The sequence below is a fragment of the Lampetra fluviatilis genome, chromosome 15, assembly GCF_964198595.1.
Source record: "Lampetra fluviatilis chromosome 15, kcLamFluv1.1, whole genome shotgun sequence".
In the NCBI taxonomy this organism is placed as follows: domain Eukaryota; kingdom Metazoa; phylum Chordata; class Hyperoartia; order Petromyzontiformes; family Petromyzontidae; genus Lampetra; species Lampetra fluviatilis.
Window position 1 is genome coordinate 6,411,961 of NC_136289.1, and position 27,637 is coordinate 6,439,597.

A 27,637-nucleotide genomic window follows, 5' to 3' on the forward strand; every position below is an offset into this window, starting at 1 on the left:
TGTAGAAGAGAAAGCCCTGATGACGATTGCTTGTGTTGCGATCGAAACGTCGTGATCTTTACCGAAAGAACTAAAGAGTAAGAGAGAGCCCCTTTTTCAAAACTGAATTTCCATGCCCAAGGCGAGAGACGGAGAGGAAGATAAAGTAACGTGTGTGTATGTCTGGTCTCTTCGCATCAACATATCTCTCACCTCCACGAAACCTCCGTGAATAGTTGGTGACAAAGCCATCTCTGTTGGGATCAATTTTTCAGCTCTTAGGGTCAGTAGGTCAAGGTTATAGTGCTCAAGAAGAGCTGTCGCAGGGAGCTAGGGTTACAGCGGTGGGGGAAGCCATATGTCTCCCCCACGCCTTTCTAGTTTTCCACTGCACTTTTTTCAACGGTTGACGGAGACTGCCGGCATTGTTTGGGGCTGTGTTTTGTGGGTCGGTTGATTGCTAGATTTAAAGTCAATGGGATGGCAGGTAAATGACGAAATTTCATAAGCCACAGTGGCCATTAACGCAAGACAGATTTGCTGGCCCAGTTAAAAAAAATATATGTACAAAAAAACATGTTTTCCAGACCACAAATTGATTTGTGGATGTGGAAGGAGTTAGGCTGTGATTTTTTCATTACTGGAAAATGTTGTTTATTTCACAATGTGTGCTCTCGAAGCGTAGCCCCCTGCATATCGACGAGGTTGTTGTGTGTACGTGCGGTGGTTGTCAATCGAGAAGGGAGAGAGTTTATTATCCACGTGCAGGTTTCTTCAAAGCCAGGTGGTATCATCTTTAAATACAGCGCTTGACTTCTTACCCGTCGTAGTTTTGGCTGCAAACCGTCGCAAGTGCGATTGCATTGTCACGGCAAGAGCTCACATCGTTGTTTCCGCAAACCTCCGCTCGTTTGTTTTGGAATTTCGAGACGGTGACGACGTTAGTTAAGCGAGCGACAGAAAAATTTAGGCACAATTGTCCGCGACCAACAATGTGTTTTTGAATGTAATTTACATCTCTTTATTACAAGTCCACCGTTGGATGTGGATTGCGCGACCACACTTCACGCTGGTCAGTGCGGGGTTCGTTCAAGCGGGGGAGCCAGGGGCGGTTTGGATATCACTCGCCACTGACGTCAGTCGTGGTGGCTGATTCGAACTGAGGCTCGAGCGCATTACGTGAACCAACAGCTCCAACGCTCGATGTCTCTTTCGCCAATTCCGTCACGTGGCGTGGGGGCATTGCCGTCGAGTGTTAAGTACACTCGGCAACTTGATCCCGTTGGCAAAACAAGCAAGATGAGTTGATGACGCAGCTCGGTCACTCGATTTTCACCGTCGATGTGTTTCCTCCTCCTCCTCCTGCTGCTGGTGCTGGTGCTGCTGAATACGGTGCACCTGGCGAGGCTGGATTTAGAGAGACTCTGGAGGGTTCTGTGTGTAGAGCTGCCCTCGCTTGGCTACTATATAGCTATACAAACAAGCTACAGTGACAAGTGTTACCTCACTATATACCAGCGAGGCGCAATGACTAAACTAGACGCAAACTTAGGCGGCCACGTTTCGTAAATGTGTTCTAAACCAGCCTTGTTGACTAAATCATCCACATTGGCTAAAACAGCCTGATTGACTTTGCCGTTTGCATCGACTAAACCAACCACATTGACTAAACCAGTGACATTAACTAAACAAGTCATGTTAGTTCAACCACCCACTTTCATTAAACTGGCCACTTTTATTGGAACAGCCCCATTGACCGTCTTAAGTAATTATAATTACTTAAGACAGTCGCATGAAAATCTTCAACCACACAGGGCACGTCAGCCGCATTGGCGAAATACCTGCCACATTCACCAGCCTGGCTACACGACCACACACCACCCGCACGAAATACGGCAGCCCCCGCTGAGTTTACAAACCGCGGCGGCGGCGGCGGCGACCACACCAACCGCACAGTGCGCATCGGTGCCTGCGCCGGGTTTTCCCTGTCTGCGCCGACGTGCGTGCTTGTGCGTCAAGGGAGATCGGGAGGGACTCGGGAGGGGGGGGGGTGGAAGGGTGCGGGTAACATTTGGCAACGATGATGTGGAAAGGGCCCTCGGGGATGGAAAGAAGGCGGAGAAATGAGACGGACGAGCAGAGAGAGTTCGTTACGTGAATGAGGGGCGGCAGGGAAACTGTGTCTAACCCCCCGGGGACATGGGTGCAGTCGGTGGCCACTGTCAGGTGTCATTTTGAAAATGATTATTATTATGAATTGTACCTTGGAAACAATTTCTTTTAGAAGTGTGAGAACGATTGCATGAATGTAAATTTTTCCTCCTTTCGACTCATGATTGTAACCATTAGGCATAAAAAATGTTTTCTAAGTAAGTTTAAATGTTTGTTTTTGGCCACTATTATACGAGTCCAGTCCATCATGAATGCGTTCTGTTGAGACGCATAGGACAAGTACCATACTACAGGTTGGCCCAAAAGTTTGGACACAAATCGCCTCGGTTTATTTAATTGAATTTAACACACGTTAAAGCTCACTGCCATTAACATTAATGCATATACATGAATTCTCTTTTGAAGTTAATTTAGGACTTTTTTTTTAATCATCGCTGCCTTCTTTAGCGTACAAAAAACTAATTGAACTAATTTGTTTTCAGTTAATTTTCTTTCCACTTTTAAATGTCACCTGAAAAGGAAGAGGAAACATAGATATCAATCGTGATAATAGATACTTAATGAGCAGACAAATATAATGTTTTAATGCCAGTGTTAAATTAAATGAAATAACCCTGTTTGACCTTACTTTTGAGCCATCCTGTACAATCAATAACTTGAATCTTCGTTATGTATATGTCCACATGAATATAAAATATGTTTCAGTCTGTTGAGTAAGTGGCCTTCCTGATGTATGCACGCATGTATTCATTTGTTCGCATTTACCTGGAAAATCTCTTTAATGCAACGTCTCATTTTACAAAGTCGTCAAGGGTGTCCACTGAGTTACGGTAACCAAGCAGCATTTGTTTAAGAAAACCACGACTGGCTTCACCATTACGGGTCTCATCAGCAGAATGAAGTGGTCCATTTGTTTATTATTGTATTTACCCAGACTGGCTACATTACTGCATTTCGTGCCTTTTTCGTGCTGTAAGTCTGGTTTCATTATCGCAGTGTAATAAAATGTGGGGAGAAAGATGGTTAAGTAGACAAAGTGGAATTTTAAGGAAAAATTACATCTTGGGTAGGATGCAAGATACACGGTTTATACAATCGTTCAAAGCTTTCGTGAAATTCGTCTTGAAGGGATCGTAGAAAAGCCAAGGCAAAATGCATTATTTCTTAAAGCGGTTTTTGGAGTGGCTTCTTGGCCTTGTGTGGCTGGTGACGAGCCAGCCCACTGTGGGGCCGCCGTGGTCAAATCCGCAGCCTCTCCATCACCCCCCCCCCTCCGCCTTCTCTCCCACAGACGCACGCTACAACAATCTGTCCCCTTTGGGGACTCGTCCACCAACTGTGTGCTCAGCAGCTAAGCATTTTCTTAAAATTACTTTTTAAATGTGTTTGCGGTGGGGGGTGCTTAGAAGGATTTAATGCACACAGAAGTTTTGGGACCGGGTGGCGGGGATGGGAAAAATGAGAAGGAATTTTTTTGTAGCAAATGATATTGGCTTCCAGTAGCGCCAGCCCAGTTTTACGTTTGCTTAGCCGTCAGGTCTGCAGAATTTGTTGCTACTGTGTCCTAAATTCTGTTTGACCTTTAAGGGGTCAGCAGAATACAAATAAGAGCGTTTATAAGAAGGGGTAGGGATCGGTGGTGTTGCGGTGGTTTACATCTGCACTGCAACACCAGCTGTCTGGGTTCTACAGCAGACCTGGTCTGCAATGCACCTCGGTGGACTTGGCCTTGAGTGGATATCTCATCCCATAAATATGTACATTCTAAATTTGAGTTCCTGGCCATGGCTAACATCAATGGTGAGTGACAGCAGCACCAGTTCTTGCTCTCGCCGAGTTCGACTCAGCCAAAATTGAAAACAGGATGTTGTTTGTAAACATCAGCCCTGGGGAGACAAAGGCGGTGTGGTGTGGAGTGCTAGTCACACCACCCTCTCATGCGCCATGACTGTAAAAGGCTGTATGGGGGGGCCTTTGTATGTGTGGCATTGTTAAGAACACAGGTGGTACATCTGTCAATCATTTCCATCGTTTAAAACCCTGGCCTCTCCTGTGGCCTCCTGCCTTCGAGCCTTCCACACTTTACACGGCCTCGAAGTGCACCTAACCTGACACAAGCGGTGTCGTGATATCACCATCGCTTAGTGGCCGTTTGGTGACTGTTTAAAGTGTTCACTCACGTGTGCATGTTACGTGCGTGCATTATAGCTGTGGTTGTTTGTGGGCATTCATATGCACACACTTGTATGCATGTGTGTGACACGTCGTGCCGTCTTTGAGCCCCGGCCCCCTCCCTCCCGATACGTTCTATTCATTGGCTACCACATTCTAATGAGCTCCGCCCCCCTCTCCTCCCCCCTCAACTTGCTTTTAAGGGATTACATCTTGAATCATTGCCTCACTTGATGCAGCAAATCTGGCTGTGACGGTCCCACCTGATGACGGAGACTTGTGTTGCCTCCGAAACGTCGTGATTTTTATTTTATTTTACTTTCATTAATTTTAATGTTTTACCTACGTGACTTTACCGAAAAAACCTAAGAATGTGTGACAAGTGTACGTACATGTGCACGTGTGTGTATCTGCCACGCCGAGTGTGTGTGTCCGCATACGGACTGCGCTTTGAACGCGATTCCCGGTCACGGCTCATATCAGTTACACTGGTCAACACACTTTTTCTGGCATAAGGTATTCCAACGGGTTTAATGTAATTTTGGGGTTCTGATTCCAAATCTGGCATCAGTTTTCGTCTATCACATCAGGTTTTTGAGATAGCAAATATTGCATTTTCAATAAAAACTGCAGAAGAAAAATATTAAATAAATGTGGATATCTACATAAAATTAAATTATAAACACACTAGCCTAAAAATACAGCACCATATTTTAACACTAAAGCAGTCACTGACTCGCAACAACTTGCAATCATAAGTGACAGAGTTAATTTCGGCTAAAATCAATGAAAATGGGGTATGCCGATAGCATAAAAATGAGATGTGATAGAGCAAATCTGAGATCAGATTTGGAATCAGCACCCTGAAATTAGTCTAAAACAGCTGCAAAAGTCCAGGCCAGAATTTTTTTTGTTGACCTGTGTTATAATCTGACCTGCTCGTGGCCCTTCCTTAGGTCGACTCAGCCTCAAACGAGTACCTTGTGCCATGTGTAAACATGTGTAAACATGTGTAAACATCGGCACTAGGGAGACAAAAGCTGCTGGGCATGTTGCTGGCTACTTGCCCCCTCGTGTGCCATGCCGGCCATCATCTCCGCTCAGTAACAAAGACTTGCCTCAACAGTCAATTGAGGCTATACCGGGGCGCGGGGGGAGGGGGCCGGATCTTTGTCTACGTGTCTACGTGTGTGCGTGTTGTCCTGTTCGGGAATTCCTCGCGGCTGTGCGGCGTCCACATTCCCAGCAGCAGTCGGGGTTCCCTTCCGGCGGTGGCTGGCACGGCCGCCCCACCCCCTGTGCCGGATTGTTGGAGCCCCGGGATCGGCGCGGCCGCGGCCCATTTACGGAAACCTGTCCGGGGTTCTCGCTCTGCCCAATGAAAAAAAACGAAAGAAATAAATGATAGCGAATCGCACGCGGGTCTGCGCGACTCGCGTGCTTGGCATCACAGTGGGCGTTCGTGTTGTGTGTATGTACGTTCAATTTCTTTCATGTGTTGTTTTTAGGTTATGCGTATCCCTCTTGTCAGCCGCCTAAGGATTCGCTCACCTCCGATCCGATGAGCTTGCAACTCGCCAATTGAAGATTCTATTATTATTTTTCCATGGTAGTGTGTACCAGCTGCTGTGTAGCGGCTGCATGGATCGCACGAATTAATTACCGACATGTACGCAGCAAAATATGTTGGTTTGATTAATGATTCGTGAGTTTTAAGAATCAACTTTAATCAATGAATAATCATTACTGTCCTTCCAGAAGTGTGTACAGTATGAAGTAGGCATCTTGGCATTTTTTAATCTACTCTGTTATAAAACCTGCGAGCTAAACTATATCGACTATCATCTGTGGCGTGGTCGCTTCTGGAAAAAAGCTATATACCGTAGCTCAGTGGGCCTTACCTGGTAAAAGAAAAAAATGTTTTTAGTTTTATAGTTTGTCAGCCATGGCTGGGAATCAAACCCGGGCCGTCGGGTTTATAGCGTGGTGCGTGATTCATTGCGGCACGACCCCTCCGCATCAACGTATTTGTTTATAATTAGCGACGCAGTACCACATTTCCCGCTGTACGCTCGCATGCAGTAGACTTGGCAAAATTCTGCGGTCATCATAAAACTGAAATCATGAACCAATTCCTGTGCTTGTGCCAACGCACGGGTAACTTGAGCACATGTTTTGTTTGTGGAAATTTTGGACGAGCATGTGGTGTTGATTTTTGCTAGGATTTTGCACAAAGTAGGAAATGATGCACGGGTGCCAATCCCATAGAATGAAGTGCACGCACAGACACGCATGCACAGACACGCACCCACAGACACACACGCACCCACAGACACGCGCACCCACAGACACGCACCCACAGACACACGCACCCACAGACACGCATGCACAAATACGCATGCACTACTCTGCGGTCCCAGTCGTAGCTCCTTTCTTTCTTTCCCCCCCCCTATGCTTTACTGCATTTATATAGGGTGGTGGGTTTCAATTGCTGGTGACGTCATGAATCAAACGTGAAGCATTGTTCATTGATTGAAGGAAAATTTAAGCCAAAAAATAGTTCTTGACTTAACGCAAACGATTTAAATCCAACAGCAAAATGTAAAGGATGTGGATCCTATTGTAAAATGATACATTGAATCATGACGATTCGTCAAGTAACAGCTGTTGTGAATCATTACGTGCCTATGTATATGTATAAACCAAATAACGGCAATTTGTATTCAGTAACTTATGGAAATAGTACGCATGGGACTTCTTTAAAATGCTGTCTTATTTAGCAGACATTCCAAAATACATCGTGGTGTTTTAGACTATTTCCATTCCCATGTATAGAAGGACTGCATTGTGTGTCGTGAAGTATGTATAAAAGACAAAGATCACCCGTATAGCCTTACCAGACTGTTGGGGCAAGTGCTGTTAGCGAGCAGCACCCATGAAGGCTGAAATGGCACACACGGGGGTGGGTGGCCAGCACCATGCCCGGCCACATTTGTCTCCCAAGTGGCAATAGTTACCGCACCGCACAAGGTACTCATTTGAGACAGATTTGTGAGTCTCAAACTGACCGGGCCACAAGGTTGTGCCGCATGCAGATGGGTTGTGAAGTGGCCCGTGTGGGCTCACAACTTATTATCATAAAATGGTGTGCGGCAGGTTTCCCCTTTTCCTGTCGTCGGTTTTGCTCTCCTGCGCAAAACATGCACCACCAAAATTGATTTCTTACACATCCTATCAGCCTCGAGGCCCCCTGGGGAGTGTCGCCTCTATGTGCAGTGTTGAGTCTATGGGCAGTGTTGAGTGTATGGGCAGTGTTGAGGCTATGGGTGGTGTTGAGTCTATGGGTAGTGTTGAGTCTATGGGCAGTCTTAGTCTATGGTGCAGTGTTGAGTCTATGGGCAGTGTTGAGGCTATGGGTAGTGTTGAGTCTATGGGTAGTGTTGAGGCTATGGGTAGTGTTGAGTCTATGGGCAGTGTTGAGGCTATGGGTAGTGTTGAGTCTATGGGCAGTGTTGAGGCTATGGGTAGTGTTGAGGCTATGGGTAGTGTTGAGGCTATGGGTAGTGTTGAGTCTATGGGCAGTGTTGAGTCTATGGGTAGTGTTGAGTCTATGGGCAGTGTTGAGTCTATGGGCAGTGTTGAGTCTATGGGCAGTGTTGAGTCTATGGGCAGTGTTGAGTCTATGGGTAGTGTTGAGTCTATGGGCAGTGTTGAGTCTATGGGCAGTATTGAGTCTATGGGCAGTGTTGAGGCTATGGGCAGTGTTGAGTCTATGGGTAGTGTTGAGTCGATGGGCAGTGTTGAGTCTATGGGCAGTGTTGAGTCTATGGGTAGTGTGGAGTCTATGGGCAGTCTTAGTCTATGGGTAGTGTTAAGTCTATGGGCAGTGTTGAGTCTATGGGTAGTGTTGAGTCTATGGGTAGTGTTGAGTCTATGGGCAGTGTTGAGTCTATGGGTAGTGTTGAGTCTATGGGTAGTGTTGAGTCTATGGGTAGTGTTAAGTCTATGGGCAGTGTTGAGTCTATGGGTAGTGTTGAGTCTATGGGTAGTGTTGAGTCTATGGGCAGTGTTGAGTCTATTAGGCTGGCCTCGACACAGTCAGGGCAGCCAGGCCTGGTGAACTGCCAGATTTTCCATAGGTAAGGACCCTTTCCTATAACCATAGACCTCAGTTCGACGTGAAATTCTGATATGTGACGCAATATAAACATGAGCGTAGTCGTGGAGAGTATAAAACCGGCCCAATACCTCGGTGCCTCGAGTCTCCTGAAGATTCTGGAGACGTTGAGGGCTTACCCTCATTATGGGTTAGAGCGATGGTGGAGTGGGTTGCTCACTACAATATGAACCCATACTCTTTGGTTCTTTCGGTAAAGTCACGTAGTTAACCTCTTGCGACGGCAGCTCTCTCGCCCACTTCAGTAGTTATTTCTTGCTGTGGTTGTCACACCTGATGAAGATTGCTTGTGTTGCAATCGAAACGTCGTGATTTATTTTATTTTTCTACCTACGTGACTTTACCGAAAGAACCAAAGAGTATGGATTCCTGCAGTCACGAAAACTTCAAATCAAGATTGAATTTGAACCCAGTGACCTGAGTTTGATTCCCAGTTCCAGCTAAAAATCAGTGGGGAGTGATATCTGAACTGATCCAGGACGGTCCCTCCTCCTTCGCCCAAGCCTTACTAACCTGTGTGGTGATGTGTGGCCAAACCACCCCCTCCGGCACGTGGCGTATGGCGGCCTTCATTCGGCAGTGGATGGACAGGGTTGGACATTGTTATAACTCTTATTAAAACCAGTGGAGTGGACGTTTGGCAGTGCAGTGACGTAATTCCCAAGTTTACGCTATTATGTGCTGATGTAATGATGCTTATTTTCCAATCATGAAAAATACCCACAGCGGCTGATTTAATTTAAATTATCCTTCTGTCAGGGCATTGATGTTGTAAATAAGTTGTATACAACTCAGTGCCTCTAGAACCCGTATATATATGTATTAAAGAAACCTATAAAGAAATATAAACTTTAACACGTAGGCTTTCGCGACCAATATCATCCATAATAGAGGATTTTGGGTTAGATCGCGTAAATATATAAATGTGTCGTTGCCCCCCCCCACATTGTGCAAGAACGCAGCTGCGTGGTCAACACATCTACGCCTGTATATAAGGAACGAAACAGTAAGACTTCTCCACAAATCTGGCTGTCGCCTGATGAAGCTGGTTGTAATTACTGGCGAAACGTTGTACTCAGATTGTAAATGTTGTGGCTTGGCTCTCCAACACACAACCGGTGTGCTGTACTAGTGACGAATTGGCACGTTCTGTTTACGTGACAACCCTTACTAGTTGGCTGTGTCGGGTGGTGGCGGGTTTTAACGACACATTTATATATTTACGCGATCTAACCAAAAAACCTCTATTATGGAAAATATTAACTTGATAATGGTCTCATTTACCCGTAGAAAGAGTCTGAAGACCTCTGTTTCAGGAGAATCCTCAATTACATTGTTTGCCCAATTCCAATCAAATTAACTTTGGCTTTCTGTGGGAGAAAACCGCAGATAGAACCCACAAAGGAGGTGACACACAGCACTGCCATCTCTTGCATTCGCCTTGTAGCCCCCACACCTACAACAGCTGGCAAGCATCCGCTTGTCAATAAACTGGCCAGACTCGAATCCTGATAAGTTTAGAACATCTGAGGAAATCTGGTTTTGAGTATTCGGCTGCTGTGCATTTCCACGTGATAAGCCACTTCGTTGAGCTATCATTTGTGATGTCCAGGTTGTTTCTGAAACGGAGCTACGTAGCTCAGTGGGGCCTTAGCTGGTAAAATAAAAAATACTTCAGTACTTGAATTTAAGGTGATGTATGGTAATTCGGTTCTACTATGTTAAAATATATATTATTACATTAGCATATATGATCGAAATAGCCTGCATATATGACTCGGATACACATTGACGCAGTGTTCATTATCTATTGACTGACTTAAGCCAGTGGTGGAAGTTACGCATTCCCATGGCAGGGGTGGTGGGGGGGGGGCATTTTTCTCCATGGAGTAACAGCTGGTGACTTCCCACGCAGTAGTGCTAATTTTATTGACCCGCACTGGGATGATCGGTAGAGCTGACCTCAGCTATAATTCTATTGCAAGTTCCTCTTGTACCACCCGGCCTCGTGAGCTATCGCGGTTACACACACACACTGCACGTGTATTATACACTACGTAACACGATTTCTGTCCCTGGGTAGCATTCCCATGGCAGGGGTGGTGGGGGGGGGGCATTTTTCTCCATGGAGTAACAGCTGGTGACTTCCCACACAGTAGTGCTAATTTTATTGACCCGCACTGGGATGATCGGTAGAGCTGACCTCAGCTATAATTCTATTGCAAGTTCCTCTTGTACCACCCGGCCTCGTGAGCTATCGCGGTTACACACACACACTGCACGTGTATTATACACTACGTAACACGATTTCTGTCCCTGGGTAGTAAGTGTTATTTTCTAATTGCTTATGCCTCAAAAGTATAGAAAATGGCAGTTATTCCCTACAAACTTTGCTTTTGTGATGAGGGCTTTATGTGAAGGAATTACACAAATGCACACGTTTTCTCATTGAAAATAGGTACATTTCAAAATATCACTGTCCTGGTCACAAAAGCAAAGTTTGTGGGGAATAATAGCCATTTTCTGTACCTTTGAGGCATAAGCAATTAGGAAATAACACTTACTACTCAGGAACAAAACACATTTTTGGCGCCCTGCATGTGCTTGTTCCCTGCCCGAAGCAATACGCTCCACGCTCGCTGGGTCTCTGCAGAAGTTTTAGTTTTGGCACTCCTGAGCAGAGGTGTGGACTCGAGTCATGTGACTTGGACTCGAGTCAGACTCGAGTCATGAATTTGATGACTTGCGACTCGACTTGGACTTGCATAACAATGACTTTGTCCCACCTCTGCTCCTGAGTGACATCCCTTGGAATTTTTTGGATTCTCGGGACACGGCCAGAAATTTTGTCCCCCACCCCCTCCCCTCCCCAAACCCATTGACAATTGACGACTCCCAGGTGAGAAACGATATATATTGTAAATCGCACCTTTCGGCTCCGCAGATGTTTATACGATTTAATTGGCTTACGTTTTAATCTGTTGAGCGTCGTGACAAATTCGTGGGCACCATCCCACACCTACTGCGCAAATAGTTTTGAGGACAGGACTTGCTTTGGGCTGTTTAAAATGCCTCTCGAGAATTTACGGCTACCATAATTTGCCTTTCATAATTCACAATTATTGAGCGGTGGCCAAAGACACCAGTGGGAACCGCACGTGATGGCCAAAGACGCCAGTTAGACTGGTGCCTGTGACTAAAACTTCCCAGAATGTGCCGAATCCCATCAGATCTCTGAAGCATGGTTGAGCTTGGTTAGTATTTGGAAGGATGTTGCAGGCTTGGGCCGGGAACTGCCCAGGAGACGGCAGTAGAGCAATGCAATGAAGCTAACCGTGTGGAAGCGCGTGTGCTTGACAAATTTTTTGCTGGCGTCCTCCCACATGACGCTCAATAAGGGGACGAGCTCAACATCTGAATTTAGGAGGACCCTCTATAAAAAGAGTTGGGGCATACGTTGATGGGGCTTTTCCGGGTGTACTAAATCCATACAATGCCCTCTTTGTCCCTTCCCTGTGCGTGCGCGTGCGCAGTCGGCCAGAGTGTACTCCTCCACGCTGTCATCTTCGGCGCAAGTCGGCACGCGCTTGCCGGATCACAAGCCCAAGGGCTCTGTTCTGGAGCCCGCGTTCGCCCACGCCCTGAAGACGGCCAAGATGCCGCCCGACGGCCAGCTGGGAGGGGGCGGCGTTGGTGGCGCCGCCGCGGTGGGAGGCACGAGGGGAGGACCGGCTTCCTTCGGCGGGCCTGTGCCCATGCCTGGTCACAGCGCCACGTCCATCATTAGCTCCATGCTGCACAACCTCTCGCCGCAGGTGGGCCTCTAGAGCAGGATGCTGCCTGCTGGGGCTGCTCCCAAGATAATCAATCGATCAATCTTCATGTTGTGTGTCAATGTCGCCCTCAATAAAGTAGGAATTGACGCACATTTACAGCGGAAGGGTTGGTAAATTAATGGCAGGTGCCTGTAATGCAATGATCGACCTTGCACCTGCACACCAGCTGATTCCATGGCTCCCATCTCCATAGTGCACCACTGCTCCACACATTGCCCTGTAATTATCTGAGTAAGCCTCAACCAATTCTCCAGTCTTGAATCTATGGGCAGTGTTGAGTCTATGGGTAGTGTTTGTCTATGGGTAGTGTTGAGTTTATGGGTAGTGTTTGTCTATGGGCAGTGTTGAGTCTATGGGCAGTGTTGAGTCTATGGGTAGTGTTGAGTTTATGAGTAGTGTTGAGTCTATGGGTAGTGTTGAGTCTATGGATAGTGTTGAGTCTATGGGCAGTGTTTGTCTATGAGTAGTGTTGAGTCTATGGGTAGTGTTGAGTCTATGGATAGTGTTGAGTCTATGGGCAGTGTTTGTCTATGGGTAGTGTTGAGTCTATGTGTAGTGTTGAGTCTATGGATAGTGTTGAGTCTATGGGCAGTGTTTGTCTATGAGTAGTGTTGAGTCTATGGGTAGTGTTGAGTCTATGGGCAGTGTTTGTCTATGAGTAGTGTTGAGTCTATGGGCAGTGTTGAGTCTATGGATAGTGTTGAGTCTATGGGTAGTGTTGAGTCTATGGGTAGTGTTTGTCTATGGGTAGTGTTGAGTCTATGGATAGTGTTAGTCTATGGGCAGTGTTGAGTCTATGGGTAGTGTTGAGTCTATGGATAGTGTTAGTCTATGGGCAGTGTTGAGTCTATGGATAGTGTTAGTCTATGGGCAGTGTTGAGTCTATGGGTAGTGTTGAGTCTATGGGCAGTGTTGAGTCTATGGGTAGTGTTGAGTCTATGGGTAGTGTTGAGTCTATGGGCAGTGTTGAGTCTATGGGCAGTGTTGAGTCTATGAGTAGTGTTGAGTCTATGGGTAGTGTTGAGTCTATGGGCAGTGTTGAGTCTATGGGTAGTGTTGAGTCTATGGGTAGTGTTGAGTCTATGGGCAGTGTTGAGTCTATGGGTAGTGTTGAGTCTATGGGCAGTGTTGAGTCTATGGGTAGTGTTGAGTCTATGGGCAGTGTTGAGTCTATGGGCAGTGTTGAGTCTATGGGCAGTGTTGAGTCTATGGGTAGTGTTGAGTCTATGGGCAGTGTTGAGTCTATGGGTAGTGTTGAGTCTATGGGCTAGTGTTGAGTCTATGGGCAGTGTTGAGTCTATGGGCAGTGTTGAGTCTATGGGTAGTGTTGAGTCTATGGGCTAGTGTTGAGTCTATGGGTAGTGTTGAGTCTATGGGTAGTGTTGAGTCTATGGGCTAGTGTTGAGTCTATGGGTAGTGTTGAGTCTATGGGTAGTGTTGAGTCTATGGGCTAGTGTTGAGTCTATGGCTAGTGTTGAGTCTATGGGCAGTATGTATTACGTTGAACTTCTTTCGCACCGTATGTCGCCAACTGTGCTAATCAGAGGTGCGGGGGGGGGAAGGACAACAACTCTCATGGGCTCGCACAATCTTGAAGAGCCCATAAGAGAGCACCGCAGGGATAAACACACAAGACAAACATGAAAACAATGATCCCCCACGTAGCATTTTCTCATTTAGCACGAAGCATTCCTTCAATTTTGACTTAAAGCTTTCGTAACTGCAGGGATTCGTGTTCTTTCGGTCTTTCGGTAAAGTCACGTAGATAGGTTCAAAGAAAATAACAAAAAATAACAAAAAACTACGACGTTTCGATCGCAACACAAGCGTTCGTCATCCCCCTCTTCCTGGTTTCTTTGAACCTATCTACGTGACTTTACCGAAAGACCCAAAGAATATTCCTGCAATATGGCGTTCCATTCCGAACCAGGGGCACAATCGGCAGCAAGTGTCAACCTGTGTTGGGGCTTGCTTAGATCAACTCGGCCTTAAATGAGGACTTGGCCATGGTGTGTAAGTAAGCTTCAGCATGTGGTGCTCACTCAGACGAGACTGTGCGGATAACATTTTCCCTCAAGCTTTTTCCATGCTGCCAACGTCATTGTAACCAACGTCAGGAGACTGTCTGCCGCTCTTTATTGTGCTAACCCTTCACCCCGCCGTTACGAAAACATCTTAGTTTCCCCCTTGACCTGACACTCACCCCCAACTCACGAGGAAAAAAAATGTTCGGCTCGTTTTCCATTCTGCCCCCGACGATAAAAAGCAAAACCCCTCCCCGTAACCACAGCAAAAACAGCTTGCGTCCTGCCTGGTTGGCATTCCATTCCAGCACCTGACTTCTAAGGCGCATAGCCCTGCATCTCGAGCTTTAATCCACGGATTTATGATCCATCTGTAATGCATTGATTCCCCCGGATAGCAAGGTCGGCAGTTCAAATCGCAGTTGTGGTTGACGAGGCCTCATCGATGTTGCGTTTACGATGTCGGCAGACTGAGCACCGGCCCATGTGGCTGTTGCACAGGTGTTGGGAATGCTAAATGATGCACCAAGGGACAGGCTGAGACTAATCGAGGGCTGGTTCCTGCCCCAGGAATGTTGTATTACCGATACCATAGTAGGTCTAAGAACTATGGAAACAAATGTTGATGGCAACACTGATTTAAATAATTCTACGATCGACTTGGTTATGAAACATGCTGGTTCCCATCGTAAAAATGTGGAATTTTCACCACTGGCTCGGCACCATTAGTGGAAACGGTTAGTGCGCACACTGGGTGCAATGAAACATCGATTCACCCATTAACCTCTTATTCTCAAGATCAAGCTGTGTGCCACTGGAGGCGCTACCATTCACCATAATGTAAAATAAAAAATCTTGAATTGAATCGCAGCCCTGAATTGCAACAGTTCACAAAATCGTGGGGCGGGAGTGGGGGCAGAGCCTCCCACTTGTTTAGCAGGGGTGGGAAACCTCTGACTCGCAGCACGCACGCAGCTCTTGACTTCATACGGCCGACGGCCACGCGAGCCCTACTACCACTTCTGAACAGCCTTTCAAATGAGAGGGGAATGTTTTCGACCTCGGTGCACTCGACTCGCTGCTTTTGACTGCGAGGGCATGTTGCATTCATCGTAACCGCGAGGGCATCCGTCAATGTGTTGCTCGCCGAACCTGCGGCCCTCGGTAAGGAAGATGTTCCCGCACCCCCTTAGCGCTGCTCGTACAGCAATCCAACTCTTTGACGTTGCCCGCACGTCTCACCGTCTCTTCCTCCTCCTCCTCCTCGACGCCCCTTGCTCTGAAGGTTACAATGTCGGTGTCGCAGCCACGCACTCTGTTGCTGCCCGGCGGAGGGATGGGCGTTCCTCTCCCGGGCGGCCCCACCGTAGCGCCGACACCGCTGCCCATCAGCAGGCCCCGCTCGAGCCCCTCGGTGGCGGTCGGCTCGACCACCCACGCGTGCTCGCCCCTCGCAGTCACGCTGCCCGCGCTGCACCCTCCGGCCGTGCTCTCCTCGGCCGTCAAGCCCTCCCAGGTAACTGCGCAAAGATTAATTTACACCGCTGGGTTTTAAGCAGGCTTTTAACTCGCTACGCTCCCGCTCGACCCCAACACGCAAACGTACACCTTCGGCCATGCAGAATGTTCCCGCGTTCAGTTATTGTCCTCTGGTTAGTACCTCTTCCGGCCGTCGCGGCACGTTTGGGAGTGGGCGATGTATTAGCAGGACGTCATTAGCCCGCGAGCAGCCCCCCCATAGTCGTCGTGGTAAACGTACCTCCCGTCGTTTCAGGCCATCTTGGCTCCGATCGCGGCGCTCATCCCGCCGTGCCCGACGCCCGGCGCCATGAGCTCTTCGTCCCCGGCCATGATCGGGCCTTACTCATCCTCGGGTCCACCGCCACTGCACTCCTACAACCACGCCGCGCTGGGCGGCCACCCCGCCATGGGGCCCCCGTCGCCCTTCCACGGACACCAGAAGATCCTTTCGCTCTCGACCCAGGCGAGCGCGGACGGCGGAGGCGGCGGCGGCGGCCAGCGGGACCGGGCGACGCCGCTCAACGGCTTCAGCCCCTCGGCGCTGTCGGTGAGCGGTGACGGCGTGGGGTCCCAGCCGTCCGCAATGGCCGGTGGTGGCGGCAACACGTCTCCTGCCGGGGTGTCGGGGGACGCCGCGCAGAATGGAGCTCTGCTGGCCGCCGCCAGGGGTGGGGGGGCGTCGGAGCGGAGTGCAGCCGGCGCAGAGGACAGGACCTCGATCGCCGGCATGGCGTCGGGGCAGAAAGCGTCGCTCGACTCGCAAGGTGACGACGCCTGCGCAGGGGCTGCGTTGGCGCGCGCCTCCCGGGGTGGTACATTTGGGGGCTTGTGCTGAGATTGTGTGTGAGAAGCTCCCAGCCTCGTGTGGCGAGATGTTAACTGCCTCGCATGTTATACAGGAAGTCGTGGGTTTGATGCCGACCCGCACGCCTGTTGTAGATTTATAGTTTGTGTTTTCTCTCTCCCCGTGGTCACGTGGATTTTTCCTCCGGGTCCTCCGGGTTTTTTTCCTCCACATTTCGAATCAACATCAAGCGTTTAGAGTATTTGGCTGATATTAATTTCCACATGTTAAGCCACTGCGTTGAGCTATCATTTGTGGCCAGGCCGCTTCTGAAAAAGAGATATATAGCTCAGTGGGCCTTACCTGTAAAATAAAAATAGTTTTAGTTTTTACAAATCGTTTAAGATAAAAAATAGTTTATATTTGTCGTGTACTGAGGAGGTGGCCTGGGCAAACAGCTGGGCCAATGCCAGCTGTTTGCCCAGTAGCAAGTTCAACAACTATCAACTTGCGTCACGTACTCCCGGAAGTTATTACCACAGCACATGGGTTTGTGAAACAATTTATTCAGACCTTTAGGTGTTTACCCTCGTGTGTGCGTATTGTGTCTCCACGTATTCTATTTTGCTCCTGCATGAAAAACATTATTTAAGACGGAATTAGACAACCATCCAAAAGCATGACTTGTCTGAAAAGAAAAGTCTTGACTCCTTGATAAATAAAGGACATTGTTATTTATTACCAGGATCATACTGCATCACACTAACGGCTACACCACCACTCTAGCCGTGATGTGCAAAACATATTTTAAAAAATTATTATAAAAGTTTCCTGACCAATGGCCATTTTCCCGGACGAATAAATATATTTTATTTTTCCAGTAAATTATTTTTATATTTTCAGTAATTCTTTAATGGATAAATTCCATGTGCTCTGATTTACACTGGGTTGGCTTACACAGTGAGCCTCATCTCAAGGGAGCCGACAATGCACTCTTCCACTGTTAAACGACCTATGAACCCGAGCAGCCAGATGCACCGCATGATGCCACACTTGGGCTCTCCAAAGCTGAATAACACACGTGGCTTTGCGAGCAGTGATGGTCGCTGGATGACACGGCATCGCAGCTGTGAGCCCCGTTTTCACGTAGAGCAGAGCTGGGGTTCCTACGGGCCGGAGGCGCTGTCGTACCCGTCCCACCACGGTGTTTCATACGGCACACGGACACACGAGGCCCACCACTTGGAATTGCACCGCAGATTATTTTTTATCCGTTTCCGCAAACATCTTAGCTGCACTAATCGGGCACGAGAGAGGGGGAATATTGTCAACCTCGGCAACGACACTACTTTCAGCGCCGCTGTCAGTGACTTCTGTGACTGCCGCTGTGTACTTCTAGATTTGAAGTTTTCGTGACTGCAAGGATTCATACTCTTAGTTTTTTTCGGTAAAGTCACCTAGGTAAAAAAATTTAATAAATTAACTCACGACGTTTCGGAAGCAACACAAGCCTCCATCATCAGGTGTAACTGCTCGAGTAAAATTGCTGTAGCGTATGAAGAGAGCTATTCAGAGACACGGGTTTTTATATAGGGTGCTAGGCAGGGAGGAGCCAATGAGGCGGGGGGAGATAACCATCTCGGTGCTTGTACAATAAATGTACGGTGCCTGTATGATGAATGGCGAATGAGAATGAAACACTGTTGTAAATAAAAATTTCTTAGTGATGGTGGTGTATCATCAGGCTGGATATGACTGTAAAAGTATAATAATCAATATGGATATGCTGTGTACTTGTTCAATACGCGTATTGTTTATCACGTTATTGATGAACACTGCTCAAGTCTATATTGATGTACTAAAGTTCTAATCGACCTTGTATAAGGAAAAGAGGGTTCTCCAGCTTTACGTTAGAGGGGACTGGTGTGTGATTTGCCCTGTTTGTAATTACAGCTGCGGCTGGGTCCATGTCTCTGTCGGATCCGTTCGATGCCCTCTCTCTCTACTCCAAAGACCCCGATGGCCGGGATCTACCCGAAGGTAACGCAGCAGTAGTCCTGCCCTTTTTCTGCCCTGCAAAGTCACTTGAGGCCATTCTCGGGGGTCTACTTTGGTCAGGCATTGAATTACCCAGTCGTAGAACGGAGCCCTAAGTACCCTGCTATCGCTGTCACTCATGACTAAATCCTTGTACCCACCTAAATCATTCTGTCACCGTTTTGTAAGCTATGTCAGGCGCTTTGAGTGACGGCACTCTATAAATATAAATTAGATGCTGTATGTCAGATTGCCACCTGCTGTGGAAACGAGTTGGTGCCCCGTAGGGACGGTTGCAGCAAGTTAGGCGGCAGACGAATCTCAGTGGAGTTCTGAGCGTTATCTTTTTGGTGTGCGCACGCGTTTGCTCCAGTTCGTCTGCAGTGAATATCACAATTCATTGGCCAATATTCATATATTAAAACTCGTGCAGGGAGACTTGGGTTGACTTTAATGGGAACAAATTTGAAATGAAGTTATCCCCAAAATAGTGACATGCGTTTGTTCCAAAATAACTATACGCAAACGTTTGTGTGATGGGAACGTGTGTTGTGTTTTTTTTACTGTTGGTAACGAATCCCGAATGAACTCGGTATTTGCATTTGAATGAGCAGAGTTTTGTGTCCCAATGAGAGGCACCTTTACATTGGCGTTACATCGCACGTTCACGTGTACAGCCTGCGCTGTGCACAGCACGCTTAGTTTGTTGTCGTTCTGCCCGCACCTTCGAATAGCACGGTTAGCTACGTACAGTGCACATTTATGTAACCTTTTGTGCCTTCGTTTGTGTTTGCAGACCAGAGGCTTCTGCAATTTTTCTTCAATTACGGAATTCAAGTAAGTCGTTTAAATTATTATTTTGGTACTCATTTTGTTCAAAGCCACAATTCATGATGTTGCAATGGGAAATGTGTGCACGTCTTGAGGGTGCTTTGCGTCATCTCTCTGTGCGGTGCGAAGAAGTACAGTTCAACACATTCAGATGTAGTTGGGTAGAGGTGTAGCTATATGGGTGGCCAATGTATCGGGGTAACATGGGGTTTTTTAAACTGATATATATTTTTTTCTCTTGAACGACTGGTACGGAAGTGGAGGGAACTCATTGCAGCCTCATCTCCCATAGGGGATGAGGGGCATGTAGCTTGATGAACGCGCGTAGGTTTTAGTTTGTTCTCGATTTGACCTTTCCGTAATTAGATTACGTCTCTTTACATGTGGATTATTTATTTTTTAAATGTACTTCATCCTTTATGCATTTGTACATTTTTTGGGAAGGAAACATACTTTTTTTTATGCATCCCATCCATTTTCCAAGCAATATTAGTTTTGATTAATTAAATAAGTAGCACTTAATTAGAAACCCACAAATGTGTGATGTCACTTTAATTTCACGTCATTACGTGGTCCAAGCAGACTGGGGCTGAAAAGAAAAACAAAAGCAGTTTGATGTTATTTGGCAGCTCAATACATTTTTGTGTTTAATGAAAACATTGAATAAAAAATTGTGTCTACATGAAGGGGGCCGCTGGCATTTATCGTAGGCTTTTATATTAACACATTACTTTTATAAGCCCTTGCCAATCTCACCTTTAGCATTGGCTTTTACACAGTAGCAAGCTATGAGAGAAACTAGCCAACCAATACAAGCTGGGGAGAAACTAATTCCAGATGGTGAGCATACCTCAGTGTTTGTGTTTAGTATTTTATTGCTGTTAACGTATACAAAATATTAATTTACACCAATAATTGTATCCAGTTAAAAACACATTTTTTTTGGGAACTGTGGCTCATACTTTCAAAGGCAATCAACCACTTTTATAGAATCTGGTGTGAAATGCAACACATGGTAACCATAAATTCCAACACAAGGAGGTGTGTACTGGGTGTAATAAGCACAGAAAGAGACTTGGCTCTCTGGCTTACAAGCGCAAGGACACAGACTCTTCTATTAGGCTTCCAGCCGTTACCACCTCCCGCGCCCCACCCACCCCTTTGATGAATCTTCATAAATCTGGGTCGTGATTTGCTTGAACGATCGATTGTTTTTCCGATTGGCACGTATCGTTTCCCCCCCCCCCCCGCGCTTTCTGCCTCATTTGCACAGATTGTTCACTCCCATTATCCTAAATGTCAAACTAGTGCTGGATGAAGGCATCTCTGCCCATGCCGTGCTAGCAATGGGCTGTTTACCATACTTCAACATGCTCGTCAGTATGGGTTGGTTTAAGGGAGGATCTCACTCGCCACTGATGTTACTGTGCTCATCATTCAGTGCGCTAACGACTGTGATACCTCTACCAATATAATTTTCACTAATTGTAAATAGTAAATCTTTACATGCACGATTTGATGCACATATTGTCACTGCATCTATTGCAGTCAATGCATTAATGCATTGTTGCATGCCTGTGGCTTCTATTTATTGTTGAATCTTATTCATACATTTTTTCAAATATGCTTTGGAAAAGTAGATATGCAGGTTTGCTTAGTTTTGTTTTACAAGAATTCAAATAAATCTGCACCCGTGCTCAAGTTTCAAGTTCATTTTGTCTCGACAGACGAGAACTCAAGAGACCAGGATAGCCTCATTTGCAAGAGTGACTTGAGTCACCAAAAAACGAAGTACAGCAATGAAGCAAGTAGCAATGGGAACAAAAAAAACCGGTGTAATGGCATGCATGCCATCACACACTTATTGAAACCTCGCTTAGATATAAAGAAATGTATTCCAATTCTTAGTGATTTGGAACATTTTCAAACGTGCGCGAATGTTTTCATACGTTGTGTGTATTGGTGGTTATCGGTGAAATGTTTTTGGTCAATGAAGCATTGATAACTTTATTTAGGAAAGTGGGTCGATGTGTATGTTCGTGTCATAGTGAAAACATCTAAGAGTAAAACTTGTTGCTGACCTTCCTCTGAACACTTTCCAACTATAAATGCTTATTTGCGCAATGGCTGGTAAACACCTCATTGGCAAGTCACATGGCTCAACTCAAAATAGAATGTTTGCGAGATCACATACCATCATCCCTGTGGAGTAGTCGATAAAATGAGTATCACTTTACATTCAGATGGGCTACGATTTACACGCAGTGCTGCATTTTCAGGAGACTAACAGAGATAGCACTGTGCATTGCTCATTTTAAGCTGCGGTTGGTTTTGGTAACTTTTGATCAGACCTAGAGCACAACCACACTTGGACTATCAATAACTAACTATTATTCTCATCCACCTCCACCATTTGTGCTCCAGGCGTTTGCGCAGGCACGCTGGCTGGGCCCCTACCAGTCTCTGCCGGGGCCCTGGACGTCCGTGTACCCTCCGGCCTCCTATGGCCTCACGCCCTCCCCGCAGCAGTCGCGCTACTTCCCGGCGGGCGACGTGAGCTGGCCATCCGCGCAGTCCAACCCGGCGAACAGCCACAACGGCGACTCGCTGGACGTGTGGGCGGCGTCCCCCGGCACTGCCTCCCACGTGCCCGACGCCGCCAAGGAGTGGCCGCCCCCTCAAGCCGTTGGAAGTGGCGGCGGCGGCGGCGGCGGGGGCGGCTGGCCCCTCAACAACGGCGCGGTGGGCGATCAGCTCAAGGAGCAAGATGGCTCCGGCGGCGATGCCTTTGCCAATGGTATGGAGGCGGGCTCCATGTTTAACGCAACGAGCGGCGCGCAGGCTCACTTTCGAGGGGCGTGGGGCAGCGGCGGCGGTGGGGCCGGCGGGGCTCAGGGTGACGGCGGGCCGGGCGGCAGCGCGTACGGCGTGTCCTCCTGGCTCAACCACATGCAGGGAGGAGCGGTGGGCGGCCCACCCGACTTCCCGTCGCAGGGCTGCAAGGCGCAGTCCCTGTTCGATGGCGGCGGCGGCGAGCAGCAGGGCAAGGTGAACACGTCCGGCGTGGCCATGGGCTTCCCCATGGACGTGCGCAGCCTCACGTCGCAGGCCGGCATGGGGCTGCTGAGCGTGCCGCCGCCGCCACCGCCGCCCCACTTCTCGGACCCGCAACCCGGCGGGGGCGGCGCTTCTGTGCCGCCCCCGCCGCCGCTGCCGCCGCCGCCATTCGGCCCGTGCCCCGTCAGTTTCGCTGACGGCGGCGTGGGCCCTCCGTTCCCGCCGTTCCAGACGGCGCAGGCGGATATGGCGCTCGCCTCGAACAGCGCCGACTTCCGACCGAGCCCAAACTACTTTGCGATGGGCGTAGCGCACGGCCACCACGCGCAGCAGCACGGCCTGGAGTTCGGCGTCCCCAGGATGCCGCCGCCTCCGCCGGCGCCGGCGCCACAGGGTATCGTGGGCAGCGGTGCGCGGGTTAGGGGCGAGGGGTCGCAGTTTGCCGGAGACCAGTGGTATCGGGGCGGGCTGGAGTGCTACGCCGACCCGGGCGGCGCGAGCCAGGTGCGGGCCGAAGCGATGCAGCGGGCGGTGAGGGATGGGGGAGCGGCTCCGCCGATGAGCACCGGCCCCTACACCGCGGGCGGAGGCAATGGCTTTCAGGTGTGGGGCTACGGCTACCAGTTTGTCCGTTTGCCACAGACCGAAGGCAGCCGGCCATTAGACCCACGAGGGCAGCCGGGATTTGAGAACAACCCGGCGATGTAATTTTTGGCGAGGGTGGGTGGGCGAGTGGGGGGGCAGGGGTGACGCCACACGGTGACGCGCGTATATACGGAGGGGTTAGGGGGGGGGGTGGGAAACGCGAAGAAACATTTCTGAAGAGCTGATGTCAAATCGCACCGTTTTGTTTGCTTGGCTTTTTTTTTAGATTTTTTTTTCATTAAAATGTTTTCGTAACGTTAGCGTGAAAATATCGTTAAATGCGTTCGGCGTAAAAAAACGCAGCGGAAAATAAACTAAAACCGAGAGGTGCGCGGTTAGCTAATCATGCTGAAATTAGCTGTAGTACAAAGCAGAGAGGAAAAAGATTGTGAAAGTTACACATCGTCTCACATTTAATGAAATCCACAAATTAGAATAATAAGTGGAGGAAATGGACAATGCCCTCGGGTAATTGTGTTCACAAGGCCTGCTAATGTTCAGCCAATGAAAGGCTCACATGTTGTGCATTCGAGAGGTTGAAGTGAGTAAATTGGGTCTGAATGAGTTAATATTTTTAGTTGGAAAAGGCAACTAGCATAGCAGCTTGTACCGCATTTCGTATGTATTCTTCTGTTTTAACATTGTTATTAATCTAGAAAGTAAACACAAATTCAAAACCGATACCCAGTGCTAATTTACATTTTAAAACATCCAAAATTTAGTACGCGCAAATTGTGTTCCTGATGTTATTTGTAGTTGTCACACCGGCAGCCATTGATGCTTGCGTTATCATAACGAATTCGATTATTTGTGTCGCAATAAATGGCGCAATAAGAGGGATACATTGCTGGAAAATTGAGAAGATGATGTGGGTTATTGTGTTCACCAAGCAGAGTTCAGTACAACTCACTGGACCTTGAGAAGGTCTTTTCTCTGGGTCGTTAGCGAACGAGCGTCGATATTTTCTCTGCTTAGTTTAATTCCTGATTATTTTTTTTCTTCCCTTTCTTTAAAAAATAAAAATGAAATATTAAATGCCGACGCAACAGAATGCTCGTATTTCTTGACAGTTTGATGAAAATCATAATTGACGCGCCATGACACGCACACGCGGTCGTGTTTTTACCGTTTAGAAACGTTCTTACCGGCGCCGGGAGTAAGGGGAAAATTTATCCTTCGAGCGATTTTATCCGTTTTGTACTGATATTTTAATAATAAGAATTAAAATGTTTTCTTCTTTTTTTTTTCACAGTATGTCGTGTAATCTTTAAGCGGAGGACGTCGAAATCGCCTTACGTTGGCGGATTTCAAATACCTAGTCGGGGTTCTTGTGTTGCAATCAATCTAGGGAAGGCCTTGTAGACAAATGTGATGTCAAACCTTCCAGATTTCAGGGGGTTCTCGTTGACTGTCCACACATCAATAATCATGCCGCAGAAAGGGGTGAATAATTACAGAAGGAAACTACAAATACTGGACAGTACATTACTCGACGGTATGCATAATGCAGATGAAGTCAAACGGGCGCTGTGCTTTGCAGCTTTTTTTACCTACTGAAGTTTTGAGTCAACACGATTGCTTTTTTGGTGGTTAAAGTACAGCCTGAACTCGTGTATCAGCAGCAGAACAGATGAAATGTCAACTGACAGACAACAATGAAAACTGGTGCTAATGTAATTGACAAGCGCGTAGTGCTTTGGTGTCCAATTTTGTTGTTCCGCACTTTGCGAAGGGCGGCCTGGATGCGGCATATCGGCCCAAAGATAGTTTTTCTCCACCTCCCAATTCGGGCCTTGGGGAGAATATGCCCGCGAGCTGTTTGGTGCATCTATGGGATAATTCACTCCCCGGTTAAATGCGCTATCGGCCGTTTTTTTGAAGCACAAAGTGGAAAAGGGGACACGTGGCACTAAGCCAACTGTCCGCTTTTACCGACTTGCCATTCGTAGAAATTTTGCCTGCAGGAGCTTATTCCTGCGAGTTAAAAGAAATGCTGAGACAGGATGCGGCTAAAATCCCTCTCCTTGGTCTGGAAGGTTTTACATTGGCATACAAAGAAGGAAAGCTGCAGAACTATGCATTTAAACAGTACCACCAACAGTGCAGTGGCGGTCTATCTTCATGGGTGAGGGGTTGTCAGCGTTCTTATTTCACACCATTGTTCTGCTCTCTTCGTCTGACGTCTCGTAATTCGTCACCCGCAACTGTACTCACCACAAAGCCAATCTCGATTCTGCTCGGCAATTAACAAGTGATTTTACAAAAATGGTTTGTGCAGAATCGTACGCAGGAATATTTTTTCGAAATGACATTGGTAATTTTCATTCATCATCGACAGCCATGGAAGGCCTGCCCACATTATCACCATGCCTCAAGGTCTCGCCATGCTACGATCCATCTCCCTCCTGCCCATGTTCACTGGGTTGGCTGCCGTACGTTTACAAAGGAATGAACACGTGGCCGGAATTGGCAATCTGGTGGTTTTAACTCCTGAGTTAGGCAAGGGTTCTGTTGGTATCAGACGGTATCACTGGCATTCTCACACACTGGCAAATCATTTGTGGAAAATGCAATGCTCTTCCTGGCAGGAAGAAGACTGCGAGAGCCAGCTGTATGGGATATAATTCCTTACTTTCAATTTCAGATTGGGATGGTATTGCAACACACCGTTCTGTCCTTGGGTTCATTCATCCTCACTTTATATGCCACTGCTACTGTTGGAAGAAAAGCTCGACGCAAAAGTGAACGTCGTTTTTCATTGCGTGTGCGTAGATTTTGTCGAAGAGAATTTACCCCAAAACCCGTCGTCGTCTTTTTTTGTTCCATGTGCGTGCGTGCGGGTTGGGGGGGGGGGGGATAGGGTTGACAAAAAAACAGAAACGCGTAATATGCGATTTAAAGTAAAAACAAACAAAAAACTATTTTCTTATCACGTTTAAATGTATTACGTCGCCTGTGCCTATATGAATACAAGCGGAAATGCGATTGCCAAAGCTCTCAAGGGTCTGTGTGTTTGATATTTGTATTGGCGTCAAAGCAATGCGTACCAAAATGGCTACAGACGTCTCCACCCCACTTCAACCGTGACGTTCAACAAACCGTATCATGGCTACTTGCCCCAACCATGACTGGATCTAGCTCGCACACGTCGTGGTGTGCAGTCAGATATCTGACCAGGCGTGTAACGACGCATCGGTTAATAGTCGTTTGGTGGGCTCACGATGCACACGTGGCATCATGCGTGTAAAAATCGATCTACGATCCGTGCAAATGACACTCAAAACGGTTTGCAAAAGTTGCATTGAGTACTGTGTAAATGAGTGAAATTGTGATTTTTCTTTTCAAATGAGAAAATACAAACGATATGGAAATTAACAACTTGGAACAGATCCCTGAATTATATCACAACCTGAAAGTGTGACAGTCGAATCGCTCTGTGGGGTGAATGGTTAGCAAACTATTTCTGACGCCTAATTATTTACGATGTGGGGACGAGAGGCCATTTGTGAAATGTGTTTGATTTGAGTGATTTAACGAATGAGCATCGTATACTAAAGTTCATCCATTGGAATTTTGTGATTTAATTCCATACCATTCTTCGATTTAAAAAAAAAATGTCACCTCTTATCCCATTTATTAGCATGGTTAGCTATGCACGGTGCAAAATAACCTCTACATAATATAAAATACAGTAAATTATACAGTTTTATATTCGTTCAAATGATGGCTGTAAAACTGTTATTTCTCAAACGAAGTTTTTGGCCTCAAATTGGCTTCTTTGTTGCCGTAGCTTGGATCTTGCACCTCTTCCAAATAAGCCATGACCATTAGATGGTTACAGCACAGGAGTGGAGGGCCCACACACCTTTTGAAAATAATTGCAATCGTATATATAAATGACGCGACCGTCTTGCTTGAGGGAAGTATGCCATGATACAAAGATTGAAGCAAAAAAAAAAGTGCTTTCAGAAAAAAGTTACTTGGTATTGTTACATTAAAAGGCTTACCAATGACCTGCGGATTTCACTGGCAATATGCCCAGCAGGAGAACATAGGAAAAACAACAAGCCCTTTGCGAGTGCGAATACATGCATGTATATACACGTCCAAACCTTTAATGGCATTGACTGGGGAAACAGAAATCCATACTGGACAACAATTAACGACATGCATTTTTTAACCTTGGAACCTCATGAGGAAATAGGACTTAATGGAACCAAAAAAAATATGCAGTGCGCCCGAGTTGAAATGTGTTGAGTCTTTGGGTCACTGTGGGAGGTGAAAATTAGTATATGCTAAGGAGTGTAAATTAACCTGACAATTCGTGGTCCGAACCCATGTTAAATTTAGCAACTGTCTGAAACAGTGGGGGTTTTATAAGAATTACCTGTCTGAGTTAGGC

At 47.2% G+C, this 27,637-nt stretch overlaps 1 protein-coding gene across 2 annotated transcripts in view; it reads left to right on the forward strand.

The window, feature by feature from the left end:
• Window positions 1-25,285, forward strand: part of LOC144936125 (uncharacterized) — a 40,351-nt gene extending 15,066 nt beyond the window's left edge. For both annotated transcript variants that reach the window (XM_078863007.1, XM_078863008.1), the window contains exons 7-12: window positions 12,034-12,315; window positions 15,646-15,876; window positions 16,135-16,645; window positions 18,619-18,705; window positions 19,499-19,539; window positions 21,958-25,285. In XM_078863007.1, coding sequence (XP_078719133.1) covers window positions 12,034-12,315; window positions 15,646-15,876; window positions 16,135-16,645; window positions 18,619-18,705; window positions 19,499-19,539; window positions 21,958-23,298 — 2,493 coding nt within the window. In that variant the 3' untranslated portion in view covers window positions 23,299-25,285. The remainder of the gene's footprint in view (window positions 1-12,033; window positions 12,316-15,645; window positions 15,877-16,134; window positions 16,646-18,618; window positions 18,706-19,498; window positions 19,540-21,957) is intronic.
• Window positions 25,286-27,637: the final 2,352 nt, after the last annotated feature.